Source organism: Phialemonium atrogriseum, assembly GCF_030411735.1.
Source record: "Phialemonium atrogriseum strain 8032-3 unplaced genomic scaffold QBC33scaffold_4, whole genome shotgun sequence".
In the NCBI taxonomy this organism is placed as follows: Eukaryota; Fungi; Ascomycota; class Sordariomycetes; order Cephalothecales; family Cephalothecaceae; genus Phialemonium; species Phialemonium atrogriseum.
The window spans coordinates 853987-871102 of record NW_026848141.1 but is presented as its reverse complement, the minus strand read 5'-3'; the positions used below and the strand labels follow the sequence as shown (position 1 = coordinate 871102).

General features: G+C 56.8%; 7 protein-coding genes across 7 annotated transcripts; 2 read left to right on the top strand and 5 right to left on the bottom strand.

Annotated features, from left to right (window-relative positions):
• The first annotated feature begins 1992 nt into the window (after positions 1–1992).
• On the top strand, positions 1993–2835 carry QBC33DRAFT_271421 (uncharacterized protein). The gene is made up of 2 exons (XM_060423191.1): positions 1993–2040; positions 2103–2835. The coding sequence occupies exon 2, from the start codon at positions 2335–2337 to the stop codon at positions 2785–2787; it is 453 nt and encodes a 150-aa protein (XP_060286761.1). The 5' UTR covers positions 1993–2040; positions 2103–2334; the 3' UTR covers positions 2788–2835.
• An 866-nt stretch (positions 2836–3701) lies between these two features.
• Positions 3702–4974, bottom strand: QBC33DRAFT_512291 (uncharacterized protein; the record flags this gene model as incomplete). The annotated part of the gene is made up of 2 exons (XM_060425899.1): positions 3702–4209; positions 4286–4974. The coding sequence occupies 2 exons, from the start codon at positions 4972–4974 to the stop codon at positions 3702–3704; spliced, it is 1197 nt and encodes a 398-aa protein (XP_060286760.1).
• Positions 4975–5890: 916 nt separating this feature from the next.
• Positions 5891–6518, top strand: QBC33DRAFT_576209 (N-terminal acetyltransferase B complex catalytic subunit naa20; the record flags this gene model as incomplete). Its single annotated transcript, XM_060430892.1, has 2 exons — positions 5891–6059; positions 6115–6518. The coding sequence occupies 2 exons, from the start codon at positions 5891–5893 to the stop codon at positions 6516–6518; spliced, it is 573 nt and encodes a 190-aa protein (XP_060286759.1).
• A 68-nt stretch (positions 6519–6586) lies between these two features.
• On the bottom strand, positions 6587–8126 carry QBC33DRAFT_271297 (3-oxoacyl-acyl-carrier reductase). The gene is made up of 2 exons (XM_060423189.1): positions 7082–8126; positions 6587–7016 (listed from the first exon to the last, which is right to left on the bottom strand). The coding sequence occupies exons 1-2, from the start codon at positions 7716–7718 to the stop codon at positions 6706–6708; spliced, it is 948 nt and encodes a 315-aa protein (XP_060286758.1). The 5' UTR covers positions 7719–8126; the 3' UTR covers positions 6587–6705.
• A 692-nt stretch (positions 8127–8818) lies between these two features.
• On the bottom strand, positions 8819–10431 carry QBC33DRAFT_271320 (2-nitropropane dioxygenase). The gene has a single exon (XM_060423190.1). The coding sequence runs from the start codon at positions 9976–9978 to the stop codon at positions 8914–8916; it is 1065 nt and encodes a 354-aa protein (XP_060286757.1). The 5' UTR covers positions 9979–10431; the 3' UTR covers positions 8819–8913.
• A 452-nt stretch (positions 10432–10883) lies between these two features.
• Positions 10884–12308, bottom strand: QBC33DRAFT_556020 (uncharacterized protein; the record flags this gene model as incomplete). Its single annotated transcript, XM_060429689.1, has 1 exon — positions 10884–12308. One exon carries the CDS (start codon positions 12306–12308, stop codon positions 10884–10886), a length of 1425 nt encoding a protein of 474 aa, XP_060286756.1.
• Positions 12309–13289: 981 nt separating this feature from the next.
• Positions 13290–15590, bottom strand: QBC33DRAFT_528393 (alpha-taxilin). The gene is made up of 5 exons (XM_060427055.1): positions 15051–15590; positions 14557–14828; positions 14352–14500; positions 14053–14296; positions 13290–13993 (listed from the first exon to the last, which is right to left on the bottom strand). Exons 1-5 carry the CDS (start codon positions 15337–15339, stop codon positions 13475–13477), a joined length of 1473 nt encoding a protein of 490 aa, XP_060286755.1. The 5' UTR covers positions 15340–15590; the 3' UTR covers positions 13290–13474.
• Between the last annotated feature and the right edge of the window lie 1526 nt (positions 15591–17116).

Here is a 17116-nt window from a genome sequence, read left to right as displayed (position 1 = left end):
CTTACAAAAGTAGGCAAGCCACTTACTAGCCTAATCACCCTAAAGGCTAACAACCTTGCAGCAAAAGCCTAGGCTGAGAAGGTCGACATGACTGCACAGAAGCGCCATGTGAGAGTGGCTTACAACTACATACAGCAGGAAGTCAACGCCAGCCACATTGTAATCGAATACGTAGCTAGCTAGGAAAACCCAGCAGACAGCTTCACAAAGCCACTCAAGAGAACGAAATTTGAGGCCTTCGTCAGCCAGTTGGGACTAATCGACGTCGAATAGGAAGGCAGAAAAAGGAAGCCCGGTTGCAGGGCAATAGGGGGAGTGTTGGAAAACCAAAGGTTCTTTGGTACCTTTATTCCCCTGTAACCGGAAGGAGCCAGAAAGTGCGTCCTACACACAAAGTACTGGGTACAAAGGGCACGGGCCAAAAGGCTAGGCAGAAGCCCCATAGCCGTAGTTAAATAGTACCCTCTACTGCCAGTAGAGGGTCAGACCAGACAGCAAGAATTGGATCTTTCTGGACCCACAGAAATGAACTACCTATTGAACCTGGGTAATTGAATAAATACAGTAATCCGTACCACGAGCTGACTACCTGGTAGTTTGCTCCGAACTACAAAATCCGTCTCCGATGCCATGTTTGATCCCAGCCACCATCATGAGCCCGTACAATCATGAATCAAGCATCAGACGCTCGAAAGACGGGCAATCCATCCTGACTTGGTGTGTTCAACGGGACAAGCAGTCGGAAAGAATCCTAAACATATGTTCACAGGGAAGCCGTTTGCTTCGGGCCACGACAGTGTCAGAGCCAGCCCTGCGTCCGACGCCCTACAAATATACACCTATTTCTTTCCTCGTATTCCAATGCGTGACTCCCAACCCCAACGTTGAACTCCGTCCTAGGCATGACATTGAAAGGTCTATTTGCTCGTAGGGCGAACGACCACCCACCGACTTGGCTGTCACCGCCTGCTGCCGTCCTAGGCAAGAAGTTAAACGGCCTTATTTGCCCATTGGGCGATGCCCGATGGGCTCTCAACCACCCAGAGGCCTGCCTGCTAATACCTACACCCGAAATTTCACAGGATGACCTTGAGGGGTGACAAGCAGCCAGGCCTCTACTCGAAAACGTGGGTGAGCGGGTTGGATCCTCGACCTTTCATCGTCGTTAGTGGGCTCGACTTCACTGGCATTCTTGACCTTTGGTCGTCACCAATGCCCACGGAAAGGTCCTTCATTAGTATCTCATTGACCTTTGGTCATCCGCCCAACTGCTACTGGCATCCCATGAGGAATTGGAAGGGGTCTAGCCAGCAGTGTGGATTCCCTCTTGACCTTTGGTCGTCCCCCATACTGCCACTGACACCCCCGGCCGTCGGGAAGAAGAAGCTACGGAGTATAGAATCCATCTGGAGCTAAATCAGGAGCAAGCTCTCCCAATCGTGTCGCCTCCTCATACTGTCGAGCCATCGCCCTCATTCTCATATTTTGAGACAATCCCACCAGCCATCAACCGCTGCGCTCTCTCACGCAGAGAAGGCAAAAAAGCTGCGAGCTTGCCTGCCAAGCGAGAAACCCCTCCCCCTCCAATCCGCCGCTTCCCTCGACGGAAGATCAAGTGGCAGGCTACGGAAGAGGCGACTATCGAGACTGTCCTCGGCATTCAGCTATTCAGGCAGGACAATGTGCGGAGAGGTCGTCATTGATCAACCAGGCTATCGTCGGCACTGCCGCACTGAGCACGCCGGTGCATGTAAGTGCTATATGTCTAGCATATGCCATATACATGCTAACAATATCGCAGTCAAGCAGGTCGCAAGGACTAATATTAGCATAGCTGAGATTAGCTCTAGGAAAGCGTAAATCACGCAAACCCAACTTCTCTATACCATGCATATAGCATCTGCTAATCAGGTTACTAGGACAACCCAGGTGTCCGGCCACAAGAGTTCCTACCTCCTCCAGGGACAGGGGCCGCGTGCCGCTTCGATCCCCAAAGCGAGAAGCAATAAACAACTCGGACGAAAGAAGAACCACCCACTTGTACGTATCCCTACCCGAAGACAGCCGTTGAACTTGCATGCTGACCAGAACGCCTCACGCAGCGGGCTCCCGATGCAGCCGTACCCACGGCCTGTCCTGGGTATCGACGTTAAAAGGCCCCGGAACCTCCTCCCGGCTTTCGGAGGCGGGACGCAAGGAGTATGCTGAGTGCGACCGTGCACCATATGATGCCCTCCCCCGATGTGTCGAGCACACTCTACCGGTCCAGATCCGAGCCCTTATCGAATTCAGCAGATCTGTTAAGAGCGACTTCCGTCAACTCCCTAGGGAGTGATGAGCTCAGGCCACACGTACGTTGCCGCACTATACACGGCTCCCGACACGGGAAAAGCTGCCCCTCGAAGACCCCAAGGCGGAGAGGTTCAGATTCAAGGACAAGGTTCTGGAGCACCGTTGCTCCTTTTGGCCCAAAAAACGCCGCGACGAAAAGCCCAACGGGAGTGGTGGGAGAACAGCCCGCGTTTTAGGTTGCGGCGAATCATGCTGGTGGCATGCCACCCTCAGTTCATGTTCTACCAGACTCGGAACAACTGTTGGGCTACAAGACAGGACAAGACGATGGCTGCTGCAGCTCAGGTGGTCAGAAGTACTGTACCTGGTGGACACGACCCTATCATCGATCTCTCAGCCATAGCCAATAATATGGGGCTCTGTACTTGGAGATCTACCGCGATTACGACAACGTGGCTGGCGCGTAGGCAAGGGGGCTTTCTCAGATCATGTTGATATTGTATGTGATCAAAAGGTGATGATATTTGAAGGTTCTATGGAAGAAGGTTAAGGTTAGGAAGGGTTAGGAAGGGTTAGGAAGGAGGAGGTAGTCAGGGAGGAAGGTATCTCTGAGGACCGAAGAAGGAGGGACATAAAGGTCGAGGTTGCCGTAGGGGCAAGAAAAGGAGACAATACAAGCACCGCAGTAAACCGACATCACTCACACCGGGAATCGCAGCCACATATTCGTAGTTTGAGACTAAAATACCACTACCTGACCACAGGTAACATCGGTGGTATCCAGGTATGTCCAAACAAGACATCACGACCTTGAGAGCGGGCAAAGCACTCGTTCAAGTATGGGAAGGGGGCAGTGGTGGCGTGCCACCGATCGGCCTCAAAGGAAAGCACCAACCCAGGACTCCTTGATACCGCCGACCCAAGTAAAATCCAGGGGTGAGAATCGTCAGGTAGGATCTAGATCTGCAAGTTGACGCCTCAGTGCTTGCTAGTTGATCATGTGGGGATCCGAGGTTGATCTCACGCATATCTTGAGTGCTCCGAAGTACGGCAAACATCAGCGCCGCCTTTATTCTTGCAAGCCATATCGACCTCACTGAATAGTCTACCATTCGTTCGTCCCCTCGCGAGCGAGGCTTCTATCCCAAGCGATATATATCTACCTATCCCAGTCAAGTGACCAGTGCTTCCCTCTTGATTCCTAACGCCATCTCCCCGTCTCGCCCCCCAAAAAAAGAAAAAGGTATTGGGTTGTATTACCACCAGTATATGCAAACGGAAAAAATGAACTGGGTTTGTAGCATGGCGCTGGCATCGACTTGACGCCTGGCCCCCCATCATGATTTATTTCCCTTCCTTCAATGAACAAATCGTCAGCTGCCTCCCCCCCCCCCCCCCCGGGGGGACCATCACGCCGGCGCAGACTCGGCCTGCGCAAGAAGCCTCGCCCGCCAGCCATTGCAGACCTCCTCGAACCCGCCGACGACTTCGCCGCAAACGAGGGCGCACTCCCTCTTGGCGAGCCGCTCGCCCCAGTTGCCGCGCGACAGCCACCTCTCGCCCTCCTCGCGGAGCTCCTCCTCGCGCCTCATCTCGGCGACGAGCTCCTTGGCGCTCCGCAGGCGCCTCGTCGCCGTCGTCGTCGTCTGCCGCGACATGTGCAGCGTGTCCGAGAGGTAGTTGAGCGTCTGCACGAGGTCCGACGTCAGCGAGTGCAGCGCCGTCAGCGAGTTGTAGGCGCCCGCCGACGGCCGCGGCATGGTCTCGGATAGCGAGATGAGCATCGGTAGCAGCGCGTCGATGGTCTCTGGGTCTGGCGGCGGGACGAGGGGTGACAGTAGAGGGAACGTCAGGCTATGGAGCTGGCGTGTTTGGTGGCTCAGGTGGGTTGTGAGAGCGGAATGTGCTGTGATCAACCTGGCGGGAATTTGTTGTTAGCAAAATACGTAGCAGGATGGTAAAGGGCGAGGGGAGGGGGAGGGATCAAATTTACCTCGAGGCACATCCCTCAATACCGGACTGCGATCCGAGGTCCCGCAGCCCATCCGTCACCCTCTGGAACGTCCCATCAGTAGGCCCGCCATTATTTTCCGTGCCTCTCCGGGCGAGGGACTCGACGGCATCAATCTTGGCGATCAGGCTGGGCGGCATGCCGGGAGACTCGAGATCGGTCTCGGATCCATACTCGCTTCCGTCGTACTCGCTCCCCGCTCTTCGGTGTCCCCTCCCATTCGGCGACGGCAGCGTCAAGCTCATGTTCTTCTCGCGCCGGGCACCCAGACCCGCAGGGCTCATCTCCACGTCGACTCCGCTATCCCGGGTCCCCTGGACTGCCTCGCCAGGGTCGCCCTCGTCGAGCTCGAAGCTGATATTCGGAGCGTTTCCGTCGTGCTCGTAGTACTCGTCCTCCTCCTCATCGTCGTCGTCGGATAGCGCATCCGCAAGCTCGTCCGCTAGATTTCCGAGCCCCCCGCCGCCGGCGTCCATCCCTCCGCTGCTAAACACTCCCATATCCAGCCCATCTTGGTGATGGTTGAAACTACTCCGAAGGGGCGTCGAGGGATCGTGGAATAATGATGATTTGGATTGCCGTCGCTCCTGCGGTGACGAGGTGGCGCTATAGGGGTTGAAGTCGACGGTAGAAGCGTGCCGCGAATGCACGGGCGTTTGAGGCGACGACATGCTGGTGATGTGGTGATGCGAGAGCTGAGTAGGGGAAGAAGCCTTCTGCTTTCTCGGTCACCGTTGATGTGGCACTGGGCCCGTTGTGGTTGTGTTATAAACCCCTTCCCCAGCTGCCGAACAGTGTGATTGTTTTGACGGGGTTCTGGTTTATTATTTGGGATTTGGCGTGTCGTTACCGGAGCAGTACGTTAGAAATGGCAGGGATATCAACCAAGTCTCGCAGATGAGGGTCCCCGTATTATATCAGGAGGGCCTGGCCTATAGTGGGAGACGGGACTGAGAGTGGCTCCCCTAGCCAACGAGGCGCCGGTTTAGGCTACTTAAGGCAGGGAGTGTCGCAATGCTTAGGGCCTGACTTTGAAAGGATTGGCCATGGTATAGCAAGACTTGTTCCTGCCTGAAAGAAGGTCAAACCTGTTGCTCCAGCAAAAGGGGCCGATGTTGGGCAGCTGCCTTTGTCATCAAGATTCTTGAAGTTCATGTAGTGCGTGGTTCAACATCGATATCTGTGGCGGCCATGGCGAGGCCTCTCCCGAAGATTTCCCGGCCATTATCCTCGGCTCTCTCCCATTATCTGTGAGTCCATATAGGATATAGGTAATCAGTCGTAACATGGCAGGCTCATCGAGTTTGCATGATTGTTTCTAGATTTCCTACTATTGTGGCAGTAACTGTTGGAAGGTTGATTGAGTGGCGGACCAACCTTCAGACAAGGTACCCGGGCGCCTCCCGGAAAATGATCCTTACGCGTTCCTGGCACTAACGCACCATTGGGTTGAGGTTATTTTTGGACCTTTTTTTCCTTTTGGACATGTCCATGCACATGCACCACCGTTGCCAAAACCACACGTCCATAATACCCGATCTGAGACCACAATTTTCTCAGAAAAGGCCAGCTTCTGAGGTACCTACCATGGCGAACTTCCGGCGGTTTCGACCGGACGATCTCAACAAGCTGTCCAAGTGCAATCTTGACCCTTTCACCGAAACTTATGCGCTCAACTTCTATCTGCAATACTATGCGAAGTGGCCGTCACTCTTCCAGGTAGCTGAAGATCAAGATGGTAACATAATAGGCTACAGTACGGCGAAGGCGAGCCCCGGCTGAAGGGACCCAGAGCTAACGTCGCCTTGCAGTCATGGGCAAGCTCGAGTCTTCCCCCGATTACTACAAGTTTTCCGAGCACTATCTACCCTGGCACGCCCATATTACCGCCGTCACCGTGGCCCCCGAAGCTCGCCGGCTGGGCATTGGCAAGCTGCTAACCCAGCAACTCGAGGCCGCGGCAGATGCCAACGACGCCTGGTTCGTGGACCTCTTCGTCCGGAGCACCAATCATAAGGCCATCACGTTCTACAAAAGCATGGGATATAGCATTTTTCGAGTCGTGAAGGACTATTATGGCGACCATACGAGCGACCCGAACCTCCATAGCGAGGATGCGTATGACATGAGGAAGGCTATGAAGCGGGATGTAAAAAAGGAACATGTCCGAGCAGACGGGGAGAAGTATGAAGTCGACGCCAGCGATGTCTGGTGACCAACAAGACAAGCAACCAGCCCTCTTCGACCAAAGCCGTACTCAGTCCCATCCAAGTTCTAACAATGCGCTCTGCCGGATTATCAAATGCCATGTGCCGTGGATGCAGAGCTCTAACTCTCCAACTCAACCCAACCCAACCAGTGTTCTTATCAAATCCGCCCCTGACCCGACCGCAGGGACGCCATTATACCCAGGCCCCGTCGATGGCGTAGACGCTCCCGCTCACAAACGTGCTTTCCGGGCCGAGCAAGAAGGCGATGACATTAGCCGCCTCCTCCGCCGTTCCTTGTCTCTGGAACGCGCTGGGGTCATTGAAGGGCGCGTCCGCGGGCCGGCCGACAAGGTCCCAGTTCTTCTGCATCAACGGCGTGTAGATGGCGCCAGGGGCAACGGCATTGACGCGTACCTCCCGGGCCCCATTCTCCAGGGCGGCTGCCTTGGTGAGGCCGATCACCCCGTGCTTGCTCGCATCGTAGGCACTGTGGTTTGCGAACCCTAGAAGAGACTGCGATCAGCAAATTGATGGGGGTTTCGGGGCCATCCACCATCGGCCGGCTTACCTTTCAACCCGTGAATCGAGGAAGTATTCACGATCGATCCCCCATCGACGACCTTCCTCAGCTGCGCCCGCAGGCAGTACATCATCCCCGTCAGGTTGACGGCGATGATCCTGTCCCAGTCTGCGTCGTCCAGCTCGGCGACTGACGCCGTGCCATGCGACCTGCCGATGACGCCCGCCACGTTGGCGGCGCCGTCGAGCCGGCCGAACCTTTCCACGACGCCGCCGATCCAGCCGTCCACTTCGGCCCGCCGCGACACGTCCACCCTCGTGATCGAGTACGGCACCCCCAGGCCCGAGAAGTACGCGTCGGCCCCCTTCATCGCCTCCGGGTCCACGTCGGCGATGGCCACAGCCGCGCCCCGCCGCGATAGCACCTTGGCCGTCGCCAGCCCGATCCCGCTCGCCCCGCCCGTGATGGTGAATACCTTGCCCCGGAGAGGCATGTTCCCGTCGGTGGAGGCGGCGGCCGCCGCCGCCGCGGCGCCGTTAGTGGTGGTGGTGGTGGTGGTGGTGGTGCTGCTGCCGCTGCCGTTCTCGCCCTGTTCGGTCGGCGGCGTCAGCTTTTGGCGTTTTGCGCTTTGGCTGCCTGACTCGAGACCGGCTCGGTCGAGGGACAAGGAGTTCGAGTGGCCCATTTATACGGATGGGTTGGGGGTTATGGGGAGAGAATGGAGCGGATACGGGAGACTAAGGTGCTTGTTGATCGCCGCCGGCGCGATCAATGTTCAAGGTCTTGGTTTGTCAAGGTCTCGGCTTATAAATAAAAGTACAAGGAAACGGTCAGATCATCTGTCTGCTCAGATGTTCAAGTCTTGAAGTTTTATATGTGTCCCAGCACGCGAGGAGGGGCGTGGGTTTTATTCCTCCCTCAGGAAGACGACGCCGGACCATTTCTTTTTCCTCGACCTCCAACGGGGGCAATGACCGATTGTCACCTCTGACCTCGTAGACCCCGATCTGCAAGTTTAGGCCCGTTCCTAGATGATTGGGCGGGATATTTCTGCCGTGGAGCGAGCCTTTGTGAAAACCGGGGAGCAATAAATTCCCGACGGTAATTGGGCCCCCACTGGAGTTGTTCGCGAAAGGTCCTCCCGCTTCTCCCGCCCGGAAATGGCCCGACGGATGGGCTAGCTGTGGGGCCAATTGCAGGGACCCAGTTGATTGTGTTGCAGGAGGCTCAAAGGGCTGTGCCGTTCTCCGCAACGCTGATGAACCGATCTGAATTCCGCCTTCCAAGCAGCGGACATCCCACTTCTCGATACCCAACTCTCCGTAGTAAGCAGCTGATTATGGCGGGGTTCCGAGCTTGAAGCAGCCCCGTTCTATTATCCCCCAAAGGGAACCATTTCCATAGTGGTAGGTCGCTAGCCCTGCACTCTAACAGCCAAGTCGAGCCTCACAGGGAAATATATTTCCTAGTTTGTGCAGCTTGTGGTCATGAGCCTCCATGGATGAGCATGCGGCATTCGGGGATTGGACGAGCTAGGTCACGTGCGTTGATGCTTCTGGGTGATGCAAGACGGGAGAGCTCCATCTTGACATACGGTTTTTCTAGAGTAGACCGTCACTTATACCCGTTACGCTGTGATCCTGCCTGGAGTAACGGAAGTGCACGGGCTGCCGAGTCTCTACTCAGGTAACACGACGGCAACATTTCATCCTACCGTTGGGTCGTATCAGGATTGACATGAGAGTACAAAACTGTTAGTGGAGAACTGTTACAATATTACTAGGACATCGACAGCCGACTAGACGATGGAGTTTGGTCAAGCCCCCAAACCTACTCTACCATGTTCATCACTATCAATATATTCCCGGGCCTCAGGCCGTTCATAACCGGCTCTTTGCCCCTCCAGCCAAGTACGTGCCACCAAGCTTGAGCATCTCCACCGCCTCCTGGACCATCTCGTCCACGATCTCACCGGCGGGCTTAATCTCCCTGATCCTGCCAGCGACCTGGCCCATCAGGTGTGGCGGGTCAACCTCGTTCCCCTTCTCGAGGTCGTACTCGACGGGGACGACGCCGCCGTCGCACAGCTCCCTGATCTTCGCGGGCTGGGCGTGCCACCCGCGAATATACTCGTTGGTCTTCATGCGCAGGGGCCTACCGCTGAGCACCAGCGTGCGCTCCGTGCCGTCAAAGTCGCAGCTGACGACCTCGCGCTTGTGCTCATCGCTGCAGCCGGCCTCGACGCTGGCGACGAAGCGCGTCCCGACCCACGCGCCCACGGCCCCCTGCATGAGGCTGGCCGCCAGGCCCCTGCCGTCGCCGATCCCGCCCGCCGCCACCACCATGGCCGCCTGCCCGCCCCCCAGCATCGGCGGCCGGTACCGGCTCGCCACGTCCACCACCGCGGGGATCAGCACGCTGTTGGCCACGTCGCCCGTGTGGCCCCCGCCCTCGCCGCCCTGCGCGCACACCAAGTCGACCCCGCGGTCGAGCGCCTTGACCGCGTGCTTCGGATGCCCGACCATGTTCATGACGAGGATCCCCGCGCGGTGCAGGCGGTCGACGACGTCGGCGGGCGGCACGCCGACGGCGCTGACGAACAGGCGGGCCCCGGACTCGATGGTGATGTCGATCAGCTCGTCGAGGCGGCCGCCCGTGTAGTCGTGGTTCGTCCTGCGGGCGCCGCCGCCGACCTGCGGCAGCGCCAGGTCGACGCCGAACGGCAGGTCCGGCCGCCGCAGCGCCGCCTTCATCTCGGCGATGATCTCGCGCAGCTGGTCGGGCGTGTACTGGAACCCGCCGATCACCCCCAGGCCGCCCGCGTTGGACACGGCCGCCGCGAGCGCGCCGCCCGACGTGCGCGCCATGCCCGCCAGAATGATCGGGTGCTGGATCCCCAGGAGCGTGGTCAGCGGCGTGGTGATGGGGCCGGTGGGAGCCGCCATGGTGGAGTCCGTTGGGGGAGGGTCAAAGGGGAAGGGTGAGGGTGTGTTGCTGGAAGACGGCGCGGATGTGTAAGTCAAGGCAGAAGATGCTAGGCTTTTTACAACTAGTAGTGGCTTAAGCTGGCTCGCTTGACTCAGACTATGCTCGTGATGGAACTTGAGTAATTGGAAGACCAAGAACTATCTCTACACTGATGTGAGATTGAGGGAACATGAAATAACATGAAGGACAAACCGACGTCGACAAGAGAAGCGATGGAACGCTTGCTCGGAAACCATCCACATCCCGCGACTTCAATGGGTTCACAGCGGAGCTTGGTGTGGGGAGAGATGAGAGATGGGGATAAAAATGCGGGGAGCGGGCCAAGTACCGAGGCTCTTTGGGGGTTGATTGACATTCGCTGAATGTGGGGCATCAGAGAGAAGCAGAAATGCCTAGCCTGCTACGAGCTTGCTACGCGGTGCATCGTGAGGTATTCTGGGGGCGAAAAGTTATATGCTGTAAGAAGGGGCACCTGCTCTCGCAAGAAGCAGTCATGAAGCGATTACCAGATAGCCGTACGTGAAGATTTAAACACTGTCTGGAGCTTCTCGTCTTTCACATACAATTCCTCGAACCAAGTAGCCCCCGTCTTCAAAAACAGTGACGATCCGCTGACAATTCATTAACCTCGTAAATCCAATGGCATGCCCAGGGAGAACCATGATCCCGGGCAGCGGAGTATAATAATACAAGTACACGGATATATCGAGCAGGCTGAGTTCAGGATTCCCAAACTTCGTGCAGTCAGCCTCCCTTTCACGGCCAGATCTCGATAATCACGGTCAATATACAAATCCAGCCATTTCCATGTCTGGACAGTAGACACCAGCAGCTCAAATCCTGCTGGCCATAGGAATAAGGGCTACCTGAAATGAGGCAGCCGGGCGGGAACAAATCGATCGTTGCTTGGCACCGGTGCGCCAGGAATGCGATCCACCTCGGGAGGTCCAGCGTTGTGGGGATCTTCCAGGTCCAGCTCTTCGTCGTCGATATCACCCGGTTCTGCGATGGATGGTTGCGGCATGTCGTGAACCCGGACCAGCTCTGCCCTGGTCTCCGGCACAGAACCCGTAATCAGGTTGTCCCTACTCAGGCCGCGTTCCAGCGCCAGCCGAGATGCCGCGCGCCTTCTCCTCTCTAGCTCCGCGTCCTCTTCCCGGCGAGCCTCCTCCTCTTCCCTCCGGAGGTCTTCTAGCGACGGTGGTGCTTTCGGCTCCCCCATCGCGTGTATTGACGTTGAGCTGGCCCTCTCCCTTATGGAACCCCCCGCCGTTTGCGACGAAGACACCGTCGACCTGGACACGGTCCGCGACATGGGTCCGTCTGCCCGTCGCTTCCCCTTACTGCTCCTCGTCTTGCTGCTACCGCGGTCGTCTACGCGATCCAGGGCCACGTCGAACTCATCATCCAGCGGTATTGCGTCTTCGTCACCCTCCCCATCGCTCGGGAACAGATCGTTCCTCGAGCGGTACGAGTCCGAAGTACCCCCAGATCCGGCCGTATTGCTCCGCGCCCTAAGCGGCGGCGATCGCTTGAGGCGCCCCTCCCCGTCATCACCCGCCGTCCCCAGCAGGGGATCAGCCTCCTCGGGCCGGTGGTGCACCGGCGCTCCCGGGTGATCTCTCAGGTTCGCCGCCGAGGGCTTGTACCTCAGCGTGCCGCCGATCTTGAACGGCAGGCGGCCGAGGAAGCCCAATGGTGTCGTGCTAGGTATTATAGTCGGGTCCTCCTGCCCGCTCGCCTTCCTCCTCGTGCCCCTCGTCCCGTAACTCATCCCCCTCTTCCGCCTCGGCTGTTCCACCACATCCCCCGCCCCGACCCCGGCCGAGTGCCTCCCGCGCCCGGCCCCCGTGCCCGCCAACAGCCTATCCCAATCCTCCGCCCGCCCACCGGCCCACCTTCCCCACAACCCACCTCCCTCGCCACCACCATCTAGATCGTCGCCATCACCATAGCCGCCGCCGCCGCCGCCGCCATCGCCGCCGCCGCCGATGACGCCGAGGTCGTCGTCGTCCCAGTCGTCGTAGAAGTCGAAGACGGCCTCGGCGCGGCCCCTCCGGGCACCGCGGTCGCGCTCGCGGGCGCGGCGGGCTCGCTCGTCGCGGCCGCCGCCCAGGCACAGGGCCGCGCAGCCGTCGAGGCTGTCGGCGACGGACGCGAGGCAGGGGCTTACGTACCGGTGCTGGAAGTTCCAGATGCCCGCCGCGGCGTTCTCGGTCGCCGCCTCGGCATTATGCGAGAGCTGGTTCCAGCGCTGGCGCAGGCGGGGGTCTTGGATGAAGGACATGGTCGGTTTCTCTCTCTCTCTCTCTCTCTCTCTCTCACACACACACACACACACACGCGCGCGCGCTCTCTCTCTCTCTTTGTTTGCTCGCGGGGGTCCCTTTGCGGGGGTGTTGGAAGGATTGGGGTAAAGGGGGTTACGGGAGGGTTATGGGACCGGCTTGGGGTGGAAGAGATGGGAAAGAAGACAATGTGGCATCCGTAATTCGTTACGTGGGCGGATGGATGTGGAGGGATGATCGAGGCTGATTTAGCGCTCGCGATGCGACGTCGTTGGATCAGCGAATAGGCCCGAACAGTGACGCCGGGGCGTTCGTGATGGCCGGCATTGAGGTCGAAGCTAGGCGTTTTCTGGATGCCTGTAGTCAATTCCTCGAGATATGATAGCGGCCCTTCAAGTGTTGGGAGGGATGTTGAGTTAAATTACGAATAGTTCGAAAGTCTGTTTCAGAGACAACAGTTCCCGAGCCTAATATGGCGGCACCTGTGGGCATCTGCGGTTGGGCGGGCGGGCAGTTTGGCCATTACTACGTACCTAGCTGCACGTGTTTCTTATTGGGGCCAAGCGACTGGGGTACACCCTGATGACCTCATCGAGCATTTCCAGGGAGATCCTACTTGCGCCAGGGGTCTGTGCACTTCAGGTGGTATCAGGCGGAGGTGTTTCTGGCAGGTGGTTTTCAATATAGTTGACAGGCGACAGCTGATGGCAACAGTGACATCAAAGCAGTGGTGAGGGTGACAGACAGCGACGCAATAGCGATAAACAGCAATGGCAATGGCAATGACGACGGCGAAGGCAACGGCCAAGGCAACGTTGATGGCAAACACGTGAAGATGCTGCCAGTGCCACCTGCTGAAAATCTCCCGGACTAGCAGCAACTGGCGCTGTAGATGCGGCTATAATATTGCCCTTTTCAGGGCTCATCGTAAGGGGTTCGAATGGCAATTGGTATGGCACAGGACCGCAGAGCATGATAATAATAAAGTGTTTGTACATACTTCTATAGTGTACATACAAGGCTACCTAGGGATATAAACCCATCCGATACTACATTAAAGCATCGAGAGCTTGGGCTGTGACACTACCCAGGATTTTCGCCGCGAAGACTGAAGCGTACATTGAGATAACTGTCGACGGACGGTAGATCAAGTCCGCTCCATTACCTAGCGATGACCGTTAGTCGTGGCAGCCGTAGCAGCCGTCGCAGGGGTGGCAACAGTGGCAGCCGGCGGTGGCCGCTCAGGCCCATATGGCTGAGGCTCGTGGTGCAACTCGTCTTCCGTCTCGTCGTCGTATTCCTCTCCATCGTCGCTGACTTCATCCTCGCCTTCCTCGTCTTCCTCGTACTCGTACTCGCTCTCGTCGCCTTCCAGGTCTCCCTCGGCTTCCGCATAGCCGTTCTCGACTGCACCGGCGAGGCCCTGCGGTATTCCCCGTCCCTGCTGCTGCATCTGTTTGATGATGCCATTAAGCTTGGCCTCCTTTTTCTTGAGGTCCTCAATGTCTTTGAGGTATTTTGTCCTCTCCTCGGCCATCTTGAAGATATTGGCGTTCATGGCCTCGTGCTTTCGCTTGAGCCCCTCGTTCTCCTTCTCCAGCCGCTTCGTCTTCTTGGACATATCCTCCATCTCCTTGCGGAACGTTAGGAATAGGTCGTTACTGTTATTGAGGGTGTCCTCCACCTAGCCTCACCGTCAGGGTTGATGACATCATACGAGTCAACAGTGGGGGAAGAACCTACCTGCTTGAACTTGTCGACGTATACGTTCAGCTGCTGCCGAAGCTCTGCTTCCGTCTTGGAGAAGGTCTGCACCTGCGAGTTCAGTTGCCTCGACCGAGTTGTTTCGCCCTCGGCACTCTTCTTTTCCCTCTCGTAGCGGGCAAGATTGTACTGGACCTCAAACTCCTTCGTTCGCATGAGGGAATGGAAGTGCAGTTCCCGAAGCTCGTACTGCTCGATAAGCGATTTGAATCTTTGGCGGAACCTACGCGCGGGTCAGCTGGCGAAACTTGGACGTGGTCGGGCATACAGCTGCGTACAATTCGTCCACCTCCATGTCCACGACCTGCCTCCGGGGATTGTCTTTCTCCTCCTGATAATCGTCCAGTTTTTGCAGTAGCGTCGAGTACTTCTCGTCCCAAGAATTCTGATTCCTGATCTGGGTATCCGACAAGGTCTTGTTCTCGTTCTGCCGAAACCCCTGTCAGCGAGTTCGTTACAACGGTATGGAGTGTAGCGTAAAACCTTGAGTTTGTTGTTTTCCTTCTGCAGTTCCCGGCACAGCTTCTCCAGCTTCTCCTTCAGGCCAACTGTCTTGCTCAACTCGGTCCGGCTCGAGTCCTTCTCCTTCTGCAGCTGATCGCCCCGTTTCTTGTTCTTGATGCTCTCCCTCTCGTGGCGCTTCATCTCAGCCAGTAGGTCGGAGCATCTCTTCGTAAGATGGTCGATTTTTTGTAGCTCGCTCATCTTTGACGTCTGGCTGTGCAGTTCTCGGTTTGCCTTCTTCACCTCTCGTTCTGTAGAAGACACCTATGTTAGTCCATCCCTGTTGCTGTTTGTGAGAGCTGTCGCCTGATGGAGCCAAGGCCTCGGGCAAAGAACTCTCCCAAGCAGCTTGTGTGTGTGCCGGCTTCTTTTCCTTCTTTTCCACAGCTACCCGGGTTCGCAGTCTCCATTGTCATCCACCAGGCATGACAGCCAAAAAAGCAGAGTAAAAATCCAAAAGTACGTTGACGCACCAATTTCGACTTCCTGATCCTTCTCACCTGCAGCATCGAGTTCGAGTTGCGAGATTCTCGCAGCCACAAGTTTGGAGGCCTCGTTGGAATCCATAGCTTTCTTCTGCTTGCCCTTCTTAGAGGCTGCTGCGACGGGAGGGGCGGGTGCAGGACGAGTGTCGTGTGGGTGGCCGGAGTAACCGTTTGTCAAGGCCGGGTCGGATTTTGAAGGCGATGCGATGCCATTAGCCATATGAGCAGGGGGAGACGCTGTTGTCGCGGAGGTCACGAGGGGGTTCGCCGAGGACATTTTCTGCTATGTGACGCCTTTTGAGGGCCAATTAGCCATGCGGCGTCACAAATTTCAAACACTGGCGCCAGCGCTGCTTACCAGTCCTGCATCTACGCTACAGGCAGAGAGGCAGACGGGGCCAAAAAGGTGTGTCTCTGGCAAAAGCAGATTTTGGCGCGCGGTCTCTCCTGCAGGTTCTCGGATTATTGATGGTTGGCTGACTGGAGGTGATCTCGACGTCGGTCGTCAGCTGGCTTAACGGGGAAGACGGTGTCAGCTATGTCTCATTCCCGGGCGAGCATGGATTATGGGGGTTCCTGGGGCATGCACAGACTGACGGCTCCACCGTATGCGCCTACCTAGGTACCTACTTAATCAGCCCGGCCGGCCTTCCAGGTTCTCAGATAGAGGTACCTACCTAGACTAGGTGCCTATTGAAGGTCGCTAGAAGTGAAGTACCAGATTGACGGTAAACATAAACAGGAAAAGGGAAGTAGTTACTCCTCACTACCTAGGCTGACCATGCAACTTTGGAAGGTACTGCTTAATCAAGATCTCCCACACAATTCCATTGTACACGGTTTGCCTGTTGTAGGTATCGACTTATCGCCTGACAACCGAGCCATGAGACGCTAAAAAATCCAAACTTTTCCGCAGTACCGCATACCTATTGAGTGGAGTGGAGCTTTGTCAGTGGCCAGACTTTTTATGCCACCGCCCAGAGTTGGACTATCACGATGCATTCCACTGCAACACCCCTGGCCAAATGACAGTGGTGTCGGCAGGTCTTGCGCATAGGCTCTCGTCAAGCTGTATTAATTCTCGCAGGGCAGGGTCGAGGATGGCGTCTAGGGCGCTTGCGTCCTTGAGGGACTCAAAGTCCTAGTCGGCTCTCTCGGCGAAGCTAACCGCCTCGTTCTAGCAAAACACGTCCTCTGCCACCGCCGACAAGACAGACGCCTCATACCACCGGTGAAGGAAGCCCAACCTCTCAAGCCAACCGCGGTCGGTGCCCTTGTAGAGCCGGGCCATCTGCATAAACCAGCCATTACGACCGTTCATGTCTGGAGGTGCCTTACAACCCTGGACATCATTGTCAAGGACCTCGGTGAAGTCAAGATGGCTCTCGCCGTCTTAGCTCATGAAACGATACTTCGTCAGCGTGCGCATGTAGTCAACGGCGACGTGAAAGTCGTTATGGACGCCCCATTAGACGGCGGGGGCCTGACGTGGGGTGCGACTCCCAACGCTTCGCTGTGATCAAGATAGCATCTCTCGTCATGCTGCTTGATGTTCTTCACAAAGTCGCGAAAATTTGTGGCGCTATTGGCCATCTCTCTTGTCTGGGCTGGCGAGGCCTTGGCTTGGGGGGATGGCTGAGGTGAGTTTTCAGAAGCAAGGCGACCTGCATGCTGGTTGATGGCTTGCCGTGCTCGCTGAGGATGCCAGGAGCAGCAGCGTCCAAGGTCAAAAGCTCTTCGAACGACACGGCATGCCAATGGTTGTTTCTTCACTATAAGCGAGTAGAAGTTATCGCAGTCGCAGCAAGACTCCTTTCCTCATACATGACCTTCCTAATCATGTAATTTGAGTAATCGCTTTCACGAATTACACGGAAGAAGAAAGCACGGGTTCTGTCGGTCTGGCGTTGCCAAACGGGCGTTATGTCGCCTCTCTCATTGAGAAAGACGAAAATTTTGTGGCAATCCATCGATGGTAGGTCATGCCGACCACGGGTGCAGCACCAATCCACGACGGAACTTGGCTGGCGCCCAACAGGGACATGGGAAGAGGC

Coding starts and splice junctions, on each gene's coding strand:
- QBC33DRAFT_271297 (XM_060423189.1), bottom strand. CDS start 7,718: ATGGGCCACTCGAACTCCTTGTCCCTCGACCGAGCCGGTCTCGAGTCA. Junction 7,017..7,081: donor CTCGATTCACGGGTTGAAAG/GTAAGCCGGCCG, acceptor AGTCTCTTCTAG/GGTTCGCAAACCACAGTGCC.
- QBC33DRAFT_271320 (XM_060423190.1), bottom strand. CDS start 9,978: ATGGCGGCTCCCACCGGCCCCATCACCACGCCGCTGACCACGCTCCTG.
- QBC33DRAFT_528393 (XM_060427055.1), bottom strand. CDS start 15,339: ATGTCCTCGGCGAACCCCCTCGTGACCTCCGCGACAACAGCGTCTCCC. Junction 14,297..14,351: donor GACATGGAGGTGGACGAATT/GTACGCAGCTGT, acceptor ACCCGCGCGTAG/GTTCCGCCAAAGATTCAAAT. Junction 13,994..14,052: donor ACGTCGACAAGTTCAAGCAG/GTAGGTTCTTCC, acceptor CGGTGAGGCTAG/GTGGAGGACACCCTCAATAA.
- QBC33DRAFT_271421 (XM_060423191.1), top strand. CDS start 2,335: ATGAGCTCAGGCCACACGTACGTTGCCGCACTATACACGGCTCCCGAC.